A 15,587-nucleotide genomic window follows, 5' to 3' on the forward strand; every position below is an offset into this window, starting at 1 on the left:
CAGAATCAAAACTCCCTTTAAACTTCAAGTAAAGAACATTGTGTAAAACATTGAGTTCTGCTGTGAATTTTCCCTGCAGGATGTTTTAACCCAAGTAATGTTTTAATTTAGCTTCATTGTTCACCACATGGACTTGGACGTATAGAAAGTAGTTCCTCTGTTCTCATCTTCATGTGCAAACAAATGTGGTCAGAATGCTGAGAATTTACCAAAGAGCTCCACTGTTACACAAGTGTTGAGTTACTGTTGCTGCAAGGTGCTGTTTTTTTTTTTTTACTAAATGAAGAACAGGACTTGTCTTGTGCAGGATTATACTTTGCCAGTCTGTACAGCTGACACCTGACACCCCCGCCTCACCCCTCACCCATCTCCAAATACCCCCCCACACACACACACACACACACACACACACACACACGGGCTTCCACTCTCACAAATAGCTCCCCTTGGCCTGCCGTCATGGCTCCGGGTATGAAAAGGACGTGGCTGGTAACGAGGTCTCTCACTCGCCGCCCCTCTGCAGCCCACCAGGAGAGAAGGACGGACCTGAAACCAGCATGTCGGACCAGTCGACGTTTGACACGGACGTATGGACCCTGACCCGGTTCGTCATCGAGACCGGCCGCCAGGCCAAGGGGGCGACCGGTGAACTGACCCAGCTCATTAACGCCATGCTGACCGCCATCAAAGCCATTTCTTCTGCTGTACGCAAGGCCGGGCTGGCCCACCTGTAAGTACACTGGTATACATGCACCACTACATCACTGACACATGTGATCCATGTCTGTGATTCAACGAGACTAATGTGAGGATTTGATCTTTAAAAACAAACAAAACTTGTGGTGCTTGCATCCCTTCACAGAGAGGTCAGAGGTCAAGGTCGGCTGCAGAACAGCTGCTAAGAGTTCAGTGTCGTGCTGCAGGCGGTTGTTTTCGTTTTGCTTCGCTCCATTTAGTAGCCAAGAAAGTCGTTCCTTTCCCGGTTTCAACACGAGAGCGCAGATACGACTGATTGTTCTGTGTTCCCTAAACGTCACGCTGCTGTTCTCTAGAGTGAGCAAAGTGAGCTTTGTGTGATTTTAGGAGCATTTCAACACTCCAATCTGGCCATGATGAAATAAAAAAAAAAGCCTTTTCAGTGTCTTTCCAAGCGAGATAATCAGCTCTTTGTCGAGGGGTGAGAAGAATCCTGTGAATTCACTGAGAGGCTGTAAAGTTGATATCCGACTGTGGAGTCTGTTTTAGCAGCAACCTTTGAGGCTGCGATCCCTAACCCCAAATCTTGACATCAACAATCCATTTTTAATGTAATAGTTTTAAAGAAAAGGTTTGTGGCAGAGGTTCATTTTGTGTTTTTTAGTATGTTGGAGGTTAAATGTAATAAAGCAGCTGCAGATCCCACTGGTCTGACTGCAGAAACTAGATTTCATGCACTCAGATTTCATGCATATGCTGGCATGTTTTTTATGAATAAAAACACTGAATCTGGTTCCACATGAAGGAGAGTTACGGCTCAAAACAAATGAGTCAGTGAATTTGACACATTATGTAACCAAACACAAATCACCACTGTTTGAAACCAGGTGAAGAATAAATGCATCTTTTACATGTGACCGCTACAGCGGCCATGTTGTCTCCACCGGCTTCTTCTCGAGTCTAGGAGGAAGTTAGCCGGAAAGAAACTGGTGAAAGTCTGTCATCAACTTTACTAAAAAGTAAAAGTACTAACATAACACTGTGAAACTACTCCAGTAGTAGTAATGAAAGTATGTATCAGTTACATGTGCTTAAAGTTAAGTAGTAAAATGTTCCCAGTGTTTTACTATTATGAATTATGTTTATGCTTTCATGTTTATTACAGCTGCATTAATGTGTGTGTCTCAGTTTAATGCTGTTGCGATGCATCAGATTCTGTGAGGTCATCATATGTTAGTGTATAAAGTTGCCTGTGAGATGGAGTATGAAGATGCATCAAACTTGAATTTGTACATAAGTGTAGTACCCATGTACTTGTCGTTGGCTGACTGGTTGGCTGGTCCACGCAGGCAGGGCCTGGCGGGCTCCGTCAACGTGACGGGGGACGATGTGAAGAAGCTGGACGTCCTGTCCAACGACCTGGTCATCAACATGCTGCAGGCCTCCTACAGCACCTGCTGCATGGTGTCTGAGGAGAACGAGCAGCTCATCGTCACGCCCAAAGATAAGAGGGTGCGCCCGCTGAAGGGGGACAACACGACATCACCACCCAGCTGTTGCCTTAGATAGACCTTTATGGAGGAATGCTAAGGAATACTATAGGCCTACAGCCAGGAATACATAGTGATGTAAAATAAATAAAACAGTATATAATTTAATAAAAATATGTAGGAATACAGTCTAACATGTCATATAGTATTGTAAAGTGGTATAGCAGTATGTAGTGTAGTCTCGAGACATGAATAGATTTTTGTTTAATCTAATTTTAAAATTGTTTTTGTCACAGGGGAAGTACGTGGTGTGCTTCGACCCTCTGGACGGCTCCAGTAACATCGACTGCTTGGCTTCCATCGGCACCATATTTGCCATTTACAAACGGGTGAGTTTACATTTACAAACCAACACAGTGATCACGTCTACTGTTTCAAATGTGTTGTTGTTTGTTTGAAAAGGGGTTAAAGTTCATGAGGATCATTCATTCATTCAGAAGGGATCAAAACTCCTTGAAGCACAACACTCATCTGAGTTCTGCCTCTAAATTTAACTGTTTGTAAATTCATGAACTCATTATGATTGTAAATATTCTGTAGAAGGACTTGACTGATTATATTTAATGCAATTTTACGTTACTACAATTCTGCAGTTACTTTAGAAAAGAAGAAGGATTACCTTCAAATAACAAATAAATATATAACACATTATTATGGTTATTATTATTATTATTATTGTCATCATCGTCATTATCATTATTATTATTATTATTATTATTATTATTAATATTAAATTGGGGTATGTGAGTCTAGTTTTATACGAGAGGATATTGCAGAAGCGCAGTAACACAACGTAGACACAGGAGGGCGCTGTTGTCCAGCTAATGTGAGTTTCATCTCTAAACTGCATGCAGAGGGAGTCACTGGGTCAATTCCAGGTTTGCAGCGTGTTGTGTTGTATTGACCCTGCAAGTAGAGCAACCATGCAAGACACGTTGGAGCGTCACTGTGGGACAAACAGATTTGTGTTACATTGAATATAAAATAGATACTTTATATTGATCATATGTTTGTTTTACGTTCTACATATTATCTTTATTGCACAGACTTTATACCATATCCAACTGTGATAACAACTGTTTTTTTCTTCTTCTGTGTTTCTCTGAATTGACACACTTTTAATTTTAGTAATCTGAGGAATATGAGATGGTTGTTCAAGTTGTTTGTTCAACAGCAGATTTAGAAAATAGAATAAATAAAATATTTCTGCTTGAAACAGACACCTATGTTCCTAGTATCTGGCAGAACTGCAGGATCCCACTGTTCATGTTCTCTTCTTTGTTGTGTGGTTCAGGTCTCAGAGGGGGAGCCCACAGAGAAGGACGCCCTGCAGCCGGGTCACAACATCGTGTGTGCAGGCTACACCCTGTACGGCAGCGCCACCCTGGTGGCCCTCAGCACCGGCGCCGGCCTCAACTTCTTCATGCTGGACCCCGTGAGTACTTCACACCCGCCGCTGATCTCCCGGCTTCCTCTGAGATCTGACGTCCACACCGCTGTCTCCTCCTGTCGCAGTTTACTGTTATATGCTTTTACTGCCCTATAGCTGCTTTTATTTGAGAAAACACACCATATTACCCTGTCAGTCATTCCTCCAGGCTGCACGGCTCCACGATGCTCTCAGGGTTGTAAACACACATACATGATTTTTATTGGGCTCGTATAAATCCTGAAAGAAGTCCAGCATGAGTATAAATCATGTCATGTAGGTCAAAAACAGCACAATTTCAAGACTGCTGGGTTATTTTGTGGAGGTTGTTTCCCTTCTGAGTATAATATTTAAAATGGCAATCTTCAAAATGTATGTGCTGGTTAATTTAAATGTTTCTTTTAACTTCTATTATTGAAGTCACACACAATTAAAACTTGTTGCACTAATCTTATTGATACTTGCTTCAGGTTTTTCCAGAATTGTTAGTTTCATAAAAACTGTAATAATGAAAAACTGTAATAATGAATCTCCACCATCCCATCTGGTTATATATGCAAATATAGAAATAAATGTTACATTTTTTAAAATAACACAAGACTGTTGTCCTCCAGGCCATCGGCGAGTTCATCCTGACTGAGAGGAACGTGAAGATCAAGCCGAAGGGGAAGATCTACAGTCTGAACGAGGGCTACGCCAAGTACTTCCACCCCTCCATCAACGAGTACCTCAAGCACAAGAAGTACCCAGAGGTGAGAGGGGGGTCCGGTCTACTTTAACACCTCTGACACATTTAACCAGACGATAGAAACGGGCCTCGTCTCTACTCTGCTGACACACAGTGTCCTGAGTCCTCAGGCCTCACACACTCATCATGTGAAGCCTGACGAAGCATTTCCTCTGGTTGAATGACTTCACCTGAGGACTTCTGGTTGGCAGCTCACACACAAAAGCCATTTTTCTCAAAGGGTGTTCTTCTTAAAATGTTTCTCAACAGCAGAAATATTACATTAATGTTCAACCATTCGAGCAGTAAAGGTCTTCCCCTGACAAATCCCCTAATAATTACATTCTTTAGCTAAAATAGGACAATTAGCTTTTTCTCTCTGTTCATTTTATTGTGAACAATGGAATCATTTTAGTTGCTTCAGCTCAGATTTTAGAGACAGTAGTTTTAGTGGAGATTTGACATCTTTATTCAAATAAAGTGGCAGAAAGTGATGATCGCTAACACAGAGCAGTTTAAATGTGCCACATAGCCGATGGAGCAAACATACAGAAAACATGATTTGTCACATTAAGAATATGAAAGTGGGAAATTGGAGGTGAAAATCTTGAAGTGAAGGTGCTCCATGCAGTGGTGCGCCACGTGCAGAGAGACCAAAGAGTGACCACCCCGACCTGCAAACATGTGAGTCATCAGTGGTTCAGACAGGAAGACTCGGTCAGCTGAGCTGTGGCTGGCGACACAGTTTGCTGCAGGAAACATGGTGTTCCTCAGGAAACGGCAGCTTCTCGTCTGGAAACGAGGATCTGCACACTCAGCACTTCTGCAGCACGAGCAGGAACATGGCATGCAAAGTCTTTGTGGTCACCGGTGCCGGGTTCACTGATGAACCACACTGTTAGGAAGCAAATGTCAGCAGGAACGACTCTGAGGCCTCTTCTTGACCACCGTTGCACAAAATCTCTAATATTTCATTTTTCACCTGTTTTAAAGAAATTCTTCAAACCTGTGTTTTGAGAACCAAACGCCGGCTGTGGCCTTGAAAAGGTTTCTCTGACTGGTAGTTTGAGGACTTGAGTAGATCAATCAAAAAGATCAATCAAAACATCCATGGAAATGTTTCAAACCCCTCTTGCAGTAATGATCCACGTCTCCTCTGTCCAGTTCACTCAATAGGTTTCAAACTGCTGTGATTTTAGCCAGAGGTACGACCCAAACTCAGACAAAGACAAACTCGGTTTTGACTGAAACAGGAAGTGAACAGCTGGGGGTTTCAGGGAGTCCTCGTCCTGCTCTTCTGTTCAGCCGTGGGCTGTAAGATGGGAACTTAAACATCAAAACTCCAAGTCTGGAAATCAGGAAAATCCATATTATAGTAACTTACACTCTTACTATTACACACATCTTTTTCATAACTCCCTAAACCATCTGCCAGAAACACAACATCAATGTAAAACCAGATGGTTTTGTCAGTCTGGGTCTGATTTCCATTTATTTTTATATTCATTTTCTTACACAACTTACTCCGTCTACGCGCTTTTACATTTTCTCTTCCTTTATTCTTAGGAAGTTTTACACTGTCTGAACTGTTGCCAGCTGGACGGGTTTCCTGAGAGTGTTGTGTTGTGTTGTGTGGGAGGGTCTGTTTTCAGGAAATACTATGCACACTCACTCACTCACACACACACACACACACACACACACACACACACACACACACACACACACACACACACACACACACACACTCATGGTGATGGGATGTGACTCAGCGAGCACATGACTCTGCATCACGTTGAGCCGGCCTGAACACGAAGCTCTCTGCAGGGCAGCTCCACTCAGATTCTGCTCCAACAGCTGCTGTTTTTGTTTAAAGTGCTGGATTAAAGTGTGAAGACTGAATGGTGACATGAACTGAAGGAGCTCATAATGAAAGACCCACAACTTGAGCTTGTTTGTGTAGGTTTGCGTAACGCAGCAGGATGAATGTATGCAGGACGGACTTTGACCCGTCTGTTGTTTGCTGTCAAGTTTTCCTTCATCGACTGATGAGTGAATCTGCTGGAGCTGCAACTTTCAAACGAGCTGCCTGACTGACCTGTTTATGCAACTACACGGGAAAACTTAAATATGTATTCCTTAAAACTTAAATCAGTCTGAAGGAGCAACTTTGAAACAGATTGTATGGATGTAAACTATAAACAAAACTCAATTCCATATCTGTAAAAACTAATAGAAAGGAACAGATTTAAACATTTAAAAATAACAATAGCATTTTAGGCAAATCACAAAATGACTGTGATTCCTCCTCAAACATTTTATCTCTCAAAGTGCAGTGAGTTTGTTTTCATGAACAGTGGAAGAAAATAGTTCTCATTTCTTAGAAAAGAAACCTGCTAAACAAAATTTCAACAAAACAAAAATCAAGGAATGCAAAAAGGACCAACTCATTTCATCCAGTGGTTCTTTGTTAGCTCAACATGTGAATGAATCAACTTGTTGGGATTGAAACACTGACTTTAACTGCTCATTACGAGCATCGTTTTAGATTTAACTTGTTTTTTTTGTCCAGCTAGCTCTGACGCAGATCTCACATAGTGGCCAAACGGTGGAATTACAATCTCCGTGTCCGTCTTGTGATGCCATTGACCCCAAAAAGCCTTTCCCCGTAGACCTGCATTGGGAAAGAGATGAGCCATAGAGTTTGGATGAATAAGCTGACTTCATCCACTCAAGACATTTGTTTGCTCCGCTGGCTAAACAGTGTCGGTGTTGTGGGGGAGTAGAAGAGGCGAGGCACTTACACATCACATTGGTTTTTCCTGTTTGTCCTTCACGCAGAAATCCTCCAAGATATTAGACTTTAAGATGCGTTATCTGTTCACACAAAGGGATCTGAATACTTCTTCCATCACTGGAATTATGGGCCAATTCCTCAAGTGTGAGATATTGTTTGAAAACATTCTTCAGTACATGCACTAATATATGAATGTACCATTACTTTGCACAGGATGGAGGCCCTCCCTATGGAGCTCGCTACGTGGGCTCTATGGTCTCAGATATTCACCGCACCATCGCCTACGGAGGGATCTTCATGTACCCCGCCAACGAGAAGAGCCCCAAGGGAAAGGTAACCTCTGACCTCTGACCTCCACCGCCACGACACTCAGATTAACACACAAAAATTCTGTATCCACTTCACTGACCGCTGGTTTCAAAGCCTGAAATCAGGATTATAATGTTATAATGTATAAGTCTGAGTGTGTGCCTGGCTCCTCCCAGATCTAACTGACACGCTGGACGTTACACAAGTGTAACCTGATGCTGTTTTCCTCCTCGTGTGATAAATAAAGCTCAGACACGTTCGGAGGTCGATCATAAAGATAAACAACAACCTCTCACCCGTTTCCCCTCAGGCATCTCGACTCTGTGATCTTCTCATCCAGAACTCATCGTCTTTAGTTACACCTCGAACAATGTTGGATTATTCACGTACTGAAATTACCATAAAAGCTCAAAGCTCCTGGAAACATTGTTTATAGTGACCCAGATCCTAAAATAATAATAAAAAATAACTCTGCTAGAAGGCAAAGGGATTTAGGGTAAATCTCTGTTGGAACTTTTACTTGTATTTTGATAATGTTTCTATATTTTTCTCTACATTTCCCCCCTAAAGCTGCGGCTGCTGTACGAGTGCAACCCCATTGCTTTCCTCGTGGAGCAGGCGGGAGGCCTCGCCACCACCGGCACCCAGAGGGTACTGGACGTTCAGCCCGAGGCCATCCACCAGCGGGTGCCCTTCGTGGTCGGCTCTGCCGATGACGTCAACGAGTACCTGACCTTTGTCAAGAAATACCAGTAGTTACCTTCAGGCTTCTCCAAATGTGTCCAAGAAGAGGCCAGCATTTGTGTTTATCTCACAGCAAGAAAGTTATTTTTAGATCACCAAACCAACTTCATAGAATAATAGTTGAATAAATAAGATTTCATTTACAATATTTTTCTATGACTGCTGAATTATTGTTCTACACAGAAAAAGAAAAGTGCTCATGTTTTAATGTGTGTGTCCTCTACAGCTTTACAAATGTTGAACTTGAAGTTGATCTGTTAATAAAGAAAGGAAAGTTGTTATTCTTTCACTCGGCTCACCGACATTTTCTCAGCTGATGCACAATTCAGGTCACAAACGCTCCAAATTACAAAATTCTAGATATTATGCTATATATACGATATATTTTGACATATTTTAAATGTTTCATCATCATAAATTTAATGTAGAAATGATTGCTGCTTTATATCAAATCCAATCCAATTACTTTTCATCTTTCAGTCCATCATTCCTTCTTTTGTTTCCTTGTTTTCCTACTTTTCCCTCTTGTTTCCTTGTTTTGTTAATATTTTTTAAAGGTTTTTTTTATTAACTAGACATAGATGATGAAAAACATGCATAAAAGATAAACACACATTTTTATATATATATATATATATATATATATATATATATATATATATATATATATATATACATAAAAAATAAAATCTAGTCCTGGTTTTAGGTTGGTCTACAGCCCTGCAGCTGCTGATCAGACTGGACGGAAGTCAACATACAGAACAGGAACACACACAACCTTAATCTGAACCTGACCCCAAACAGTCTTCATCCTATTGTCCCCATTTGGTCTCAGTAACAAAGGCGAGTGACTTCAGATCCCCACATGACATGTAAAACACACACACACACACACACACACACACACACACACTCTTTGGCTTTACCGTTAAGACACCTTAAATACTGTTATTTAGGTCAGTCACATCTGACCTTAAATAACATGAAAGAGAAAGCTTCATTGGGCTTTAACAGTGGTTGAAGAAGAACTTAGATCTTTCATTTGAGTAAAAGTAGCAATAATCCAGCATAAGAGTATCTTGAATTATTTTTTCAGCCAGTGAACAGAAATGACCATATTTGGACTGTGGAGGAGCGACGGGTGGATCTGACAAACACAAGTGGCAGAGCGGCACCTGGAGCGGCAACCTGACTGGATCTGGATCCATCTGGATTCTGATGTGAAGCTGCTAACAAAGTAAGCTTCATAATTCAAGGTCAACTTCACAGCAAAGTGTTCAAGAAATCTTAGTAGCTCATTACATTGGTAGCGCCAGTAGTGCAGCAACATAACATATCAAATAAAAGTAATGGAGTCAAAAGTACAGGAGGAGCCTCTGATTCATAGTGGAGTAAGTATAAAGAAGCCAACCAAGGAAAAGAACCAAGGAATATAATTGAAAGCGTTGCACTGAAGGAGCTAAGAAAGCTAAGACAACAACAAAGGGCTTAAAAACCAGAGTTTCTGTGAGAATGTGCTGAAGGTGTCTGTTTCAACAAAGACAGATCAGAATAGTCTCAGTGCCTGCCTCCCCTCCTCTCTTAAGCCCTAAAGAAAGGGCGTCTTCACTCTCTGATTGGCCGGGAGGGAAACACCAGCTGCTCTCAATTCTTAATTAGAGGCAAGTCCCGACCTGCTGCCCAACAGGTGATCTGAATCAGCCTTCATCAACTCAGGGAAGAGTCCAATTAACTGGGAAAAGGGAAACGACAGCTAGCGACATAAGAATGGGAGACACACGACATACAAATGTTTATATCATCATAATACTTCTATACCTAGAAGTATTATATTGAAACTTTGACATGTGTTTTGCTGCTAATAAATGTAAAAAGAACCTGCTGGATCTTCCTTCTAAACATTAATATTGTCATTTAAGCTTTTAATATTTTTATTGACTAATACCTTTAAATACCACTGATAAGGCAGAAGGTATTTTGAAGTGCAGTGTTGAAACGATCAAACAAGAATATCAGTAATATCACAATAAATTAATAATTTGTCATATATTTAGCAAAAATGCCCAAAGTTTGTTCTCATAATTTTATGTCATATAGTGTTATTTATTGTTCAGAGAAAACGAGACATTAATGGCTTTTTTATATTACCTCTAAATAACTGAGTTTGTATTCATCTCAATGAATCAATAAAGGTAATGTTAGTTGCAGCCTCACAGCTTTAGGGCTCATGTTAGGTGACCACGTCCCCCTGCAGTGAGGCGGCTCTGCGTTTCCTTATGAATCAGAACCTTTGTTAAAGAATAATAATCCTGTTAAGATCCCGAGCACCGCTCTCACACGGAGTCATGTGAATCAGTTCTGTGCAGCCGAAGCCTCGTTTAGGTCTCTGAATGCCAGTTAAACTACATTTTGTGCTTTTTAAATGACATTTTAATTGATATATAACAGCTGGAGATTATCATGTCGTGACATTGATCACTATATCTGTTGATGAGAGTATTGTCTTGATTTATCTCAGGAAACAAATGTACACAATGATCCTCTGTGTGAGAGAGTAGACGTTTGCTCATAGATCAATAGATGATCAAAACACGTGTGTGGATGTTTATTTTTAGTGGATAAAACACAAGAAGCTTTAACGAGGCCAAACTAGTGTTTCACAACTTTAATTGATCACAGTAAAAATAGAAAACAAAACTCATTTACAATGACCAAAGCAAGTGTTAATATATCACTTACCAAGTAGCATACACATATTTACAAAGAATAAAACACTAGGCTAGCTGGACCTTTGGGTGAAAACAAAGTGGGATAAAACCAGCCAAAAACAAAATGGCACCCTAAAAACAACAGTGTTTTTCCTCTTAAAACATCACAGAATCTCCTGACGATGTCGCTCTGACTGAAGCCTCGTCCGCCACTTCGGCCAAACTATTGCAATAAAAAAAGACTAAGAGCGCAGCTGTGCAGACGTTAGACGAGGGGATAACTGGCTGCCGTGGCGATGCCACAGTGGTTCTTCCTGTCTTTAGCCATGAAGATGTAGCCTTTGTTTCCCCACTTTTCACTCCAGCTGCAAGGAGACAAAACAAAGAAAAGGTCAGGATTCTGCAAACCTTTAAAACATAAGAGTTTTACATGAAACCATATATAAAATCTAACTAAGCTGCATGTTATGATGTACTGCAGTGTTTTCCTCTGACCTGTTCTTCACGATCCAGTATTTCTTGCCGTCCACATCCTGTCCCTCGAAGCCGTAACCAACCACCAGCACGCCGTGATCCAGCTCCTCGCTGCTGCATTCCTTCTCAAAGTAGATCCCTGCAATATAACGCCCAAAAGATGAGTCACATATAAACTGGATATAAACAGGAGGCACTAAATGAGTGAAGAGTCTTTAACCGACCTGATTGGTAAAACTGGAATGACTCGTGACCAGCATCGATGGCAACTGAAACAGGTCCGACGGCCGCCACTGCCTTCATCAGAGCGTGCTCCTTACCGCTGGGGACGTCCACGAAGCCGGTGTCGTTGGCCGAGTTGAAGGACGGGTCGTAGTGACACGGCTGGTCGTCCTGGAAGGAGACAGGAGGACGGAGAGGGTGAGTGGGACGTTATGGTGCCAACAGACCCCCGAATCCAAAACATATGTTAACATCTTTTTACATCTTTAAAAGATGTCTGTCACTGCTTTTTAAAAAAAAAAAATTATCACAGTGGTTATTTTGTAAACATTTTTGGACTGTTGGTTTTAAAAAAAATATTTTGAAGACATCACTTTGGTTTGAAAAAAAAGTTTAAAAACATCTTCAAACAATTAAGCAAATTACCAAAAGATTAATTAAATTAAAATTTTAAATTATAAATAAAATGAAAATAATTACTCATGCTTTTGTTTTTTTTAACATTGTAAACCATAATTTAAGATTTTTTTAAACACCTTTTGTAACTGTATTCAAAGCCATTCTTGGCCTTTAAATGTGGCATTTTAAAAAGACCACTAGACCCCCTCCTCCCATGAGATCCATACCGTTCCCATGTAGGGATAAGAGTCCTCCGAGTCCAGACCCTGGTTGTCCTTGACGTACTGGAAGGCCTGGTCCATCAGACCACCGTTGCAGCCCTCGTTGCCCTCGGGTCTGGAGCAGTCCACCAGGTTCTGCTCGCTCAGCGACACCAGTTTGCCACCCTTCCTGAAGATCTGACCCTCCAGAGCTCCGGTGGTGCTGAAGGCCCAGCAAGACCCACACTGACCCTGAGAGAGAGAGAGGAAGGGTTAACACTGGACGACGAAGACATATCTATACGATCTGATAATATATGTTCACAATCATTTCATCAATAAATCACCTTCAATGATTACTGGAAATCTATTTGCAAAATTAACAATTAAAAGTATTGGAATTGTAGTTTTTTTTTGCATTTTATTCTCATATTCTGCTTTTATCTTCACAAATCTCATATTGACCGTTTTATTTCTTGTCTAAATGTTGTTCTTGCATCTTGTTACTGCTCTTCCTCTCCCTGAAAGCACTTTGCTTCTATAAATAAAACTACAGTGGAAGTTTCACTGCAGCACTTTGGCCTAATGTGCACGATGCCTCCGCTCCACCGCGGCCTGCTGGTCGTACTGGTGTCAGCTTACCGAGTGTTAATGTATGTCGTGGGGGCGGAGAGAACAGACTGTACACTCCAGGAGGAGGAGTGTGTGTGTAGCTAGATAACAGAAATGACCTGAAAGTGGCCGTCTTATCTTTCCGTTCAAGCAAAACACGAGTGCCCTCGTTGTTTCATAGACGCAACTAACACAAGCAACTGTTCAAAGTTACACATTCCACAAAGGTGTTTACAGAACGGCTCCACCTGGCTGTGTAGCTCCTGTAATGCTTACATTAATGTTTGTCATTTTAGTTTTCTAATGTAATGATCAGCCTGCAAAGAAGCTGCAGGAGATCATCTTACCAATATCACAAGCTCTCGGGGAAGTAATTTCCTCAGAGGACTACATTTACCATCAGCACTTAACGATAGAGCAGGATGACTTCATTCTTTATAGTATACAAGTGTTACAAGACAGTCTGTACACAACGCTTACTTACAAAACCAGTTCGACCAGTCAAGTTATGTTCTTAACAGTCAGCTAACCAGGAAACATACAATACTGTCATGGCACTTTATGGTATACATGCTAATGTTAGCATGACTGGGAAATGCCTTAACCTGGGAAAAAACAGCCGTTAATAACTTCTACGTGTAAGAATTAAAACACATTAACCACACCCCGTTAAGTGACCGGGTGTGGTTGCCTCCGCGTCACGAGGCTGACGAGACATACATGCACAAAAGAGAAAACCCCATAGCTACCTGGTCCTTAACAGGTGTGACGTAGCCTTTATCCCTCCAGTCCACAGAACGAGGGGCCTCCAGGAAGTTGGGCTCCATGAACAGGGACCCGCTGACCTTCCTCGCCGCTTTGCTCTTGTAGCCGTTCATGATCTGCCTGAACTCCTCGTGAGTCTGTGGAGAGGCAAAGTTAGATGAGTAAATAATGCTGAAAATACAAATAAGTGACTGTTATTAATTCCATTTGTTTGTGTTTATTGTTAATACATACAATGTAAAAAATCAACTTTATCCGTCCTTCATTTCAGGGCACAAGTTCATGATTTTTCCCCACATATTTGTCCACGGTTTATTATGCCAGTTATCAAATCTCCTTGCATGCAGGCTTTTACAAAAGAACCCTGATATGGGTTTACAGGTGATATATGGTCCTGGTGTTGAAACAGTGGTCTCACCATGTCTCCAAAGTGGTTCATGCCCAGGCGGTAGGTGTGTACACCCATTGAGTGCTCCAGGTTGTGCAGCTCGATCTTCCTCAGGTTCTTCTCCCACACCATTCTCCTCCAGCCCTCCTCTTTCTGCAAAACAAAGAAAAACACAATTCAGACTCTTTTTCCACAGACTGGAGCAGTCTGCTGGGGGAGGGGGGAAAACAACACATCACCTCATGATATTTCCTAGTGTGCCAGCTCTTCCACAGGTCCCAGTGGTCGTCCAGCTGAGGGTCCAGGCTGGGGGCTGAGAGGGCTGCACTGAGGCACACGGCCACCACGGCTAGAGGCAGCATCGTCGCTTTCTAGTGGAAACACAGAAGCAGGTTAATCACTGAAGCAGGCCCGAAGCCCTGGCAGCATTAAAAACACAGGATCTAAGGAAAAGTCATGCAAACATCGTCATGCATTCAGCAGCCTTTAGTACAGTGTGTTCCTTCTCTCGTGATCCATGCAGAAATCCGCATTAACGCTGCACTACACATTCCCGACAGCACGGTCGCGTCACGGTCGGCCCGGAACATCGACGCCAATCACACCGAAAAGGCATTATAACACCGACTGATCCGGATCATGATACAACACTGATCGTATGGAAGTAAAAAAAAAGGCGTATTGGAAGACTGTTTTTCTGCGAGGCTGCGAAAACTTCACCAGATCCCCAAAACAACAACAAGCCGAACCTGTTGTTGTTTTGTTCGCAGTCACGGGATCTTCCGCTGCTGCGGGGAGAGCCGAGGAAACCGGCCTAAACACCGAAACTACACGGAAACCGAAAACAAAACCAAAACCCGCTGCTGGGTGTCACATAGGAGTCTTTTCCCACCGAATCCACTGCCGGCGGATGTTAATTGAAAGAAAGTAGCAATGGCTGCAGCAGCCTGTGTGCGACGAAGACGAAGACAAAGGCAGCCGAAGGGATCGAGATGGCAAACCCTGCAGAACAACAAGAACGCAGGACGTTTTTGACCTAAAAAAATAAAAACAAGATGATATATTTGCTAAATGTGACTTTTGTTTAACGGATACTGGTTTGTTGGACTAACGAAGAAAACAAACACTGCGTAGAAAGGAATATTCCCCGATGCTTTCCCTTTAAACTCTGGATGTAACCGTCACGTTTGGGTAGTTAGACAACAGAAACGAGTAAAACTATTAAATGTGAAACTTACTGTTTAATGTTCACAGATGAAGAAGACGGTGGAGAAAATAAGCTCCGTCGAGTTACACAAAGTTTATAAAGGCCTGACTGGGAGCTGAATAACGGCCCACCGAGCTCTGTGATTGGTCTGCTCCTTGTTTATGACACTTATGTCCCGCCCACCTCCCAATGTATGACGTCACCGCCGCACGTGATTCCCTGCCTCTGGAATGGTGTCTAAAACGGGGACGTGTATGCTTGTTTTCCTGAAAGACGTTGTTGCTAACAAAGCCTTTTTGGTAACTAGCTTTTTTCAATTTGTTTTGTATTGATATTCAGAGTGACTTACAACACTCACGA

General features: G+C 42.0%; 2 protein-coding genes across 2 annotated transcripts; one reads left to right on the plus strand and one right to left on the minus strand.

The window, feature by feature from the left end:
• Positions 1 to 477: 477 nt before the first annotated feature.
• Positions 478 to 8,541, plus strand: fbp2 (fructose-1,6-bisphosphatase 2). Its single transcript, XM_084025589.1, has 7 exons — positions 478 to 730; positions 2,046 to 2,208; positions 2,483 to 2,575; positions 3,541 to 3,681; positions 4,290 to 4,427; positions 7,413 to 7,532; positions 8,079 to 8,541. Exons 1-7 carry the CDS (start codon positions 558 to 560, stop codon positions 8,262 to 8,264), a joined length of 1,014 nt encoding a protein of 337 aa, XP_083881715.1. The 5' UTR covers positions 478 to 557; the 3' UTR covers positions 8,265 to 8,541.
• Positions 8,542 to 10,902: 2,361 nt separating this feature from the next.
• On the minus strand, positions 10,903 to 15,277 carry ctsla (cathepsin La). The gene is made up of 8 exons (XM_084024068.1): positions 15,259 to 15,277; positions 14,260 to 14,391; positions 14,051 to 14,173; positions 13,617 to 13,769; positions 12,283 to 12,507; positions 11,659 to 11,827; positions 11,456 to 11,573; positions 10,903 to 11,325 (listed from the first exon to the last, which is right to left on the minus strand). The coding sequence occupies exons 2-8, from the start codon at positions 14,380 to 14,382 to the stop codon at positions 11,226 to 11,228; spliced, it is 1,011 nt and encodes a 336-aa protein (XP_083880194.1). The 5' UTR covers positions 14,383 to 14,391; positions 15,259 to 15,277; the 3' UTR covers positions 10,903 to 11,225.
• Positions 15,278 to 15,587: the final 310 nt, after the last annotated feature.

This window comes from Eutrigla gurnardus (genome assembly GCF_963514095.1).
Source record: "Eutrigla gurnardus genome assembly, chromosome: 13".
Lineage (NCBI taxonomy): Eukaryota > Metazoa > Chordata > Actinopteri > Perciformes > Triglidae > Eutrigla > Eutrigla gurnardus.

Bases quoted from the DNA above. Each gene is read 5' to 3' on its own strand.
- fbp2 (XM_084025589.1), top strand. From the start codon at position 558: ATGTCGGACCAGTCGACGTTTGACACGGACGTATGGACCCTGACCCGG. The intron at 3,682-4,289 runs GTGAGTACTTCA...GTTGTCCTCCAG, and splicing joins ACTTCTTCATGCTGGACCCC to GCCATCGGCGAGTTCATCCT. The intron at 4,428-7,412 runs GTGAGAGGGGGG...TACTTTGCACAG, and splicing joins AGCACAAGAAGTACCCAGAG to GATGGAGGCCCTCCCTATGG.
- ctsla (XM_084024068.1), bottom strand. From the start codon at position 14,382: ATGCTGCCTCTAGCCGTGGTGGCCGTGTGCCTCAGTGCAGCCCTCTCA. The intron at 14,174-14,259 runs GTGATGTGTTGT...TTTGTTTTGCAG, and splicing joins ACACTAGGAAATATCATGAG to AAAGAGGAGGGCTGGAGGAG. The intron at 11,828-12,282 runs GTATGGATCTCA...GTCTCCTTCCAG, and splicing joins CTTATCCCTACATGGGAACG to GACGACCAGCCGTGTCACTA.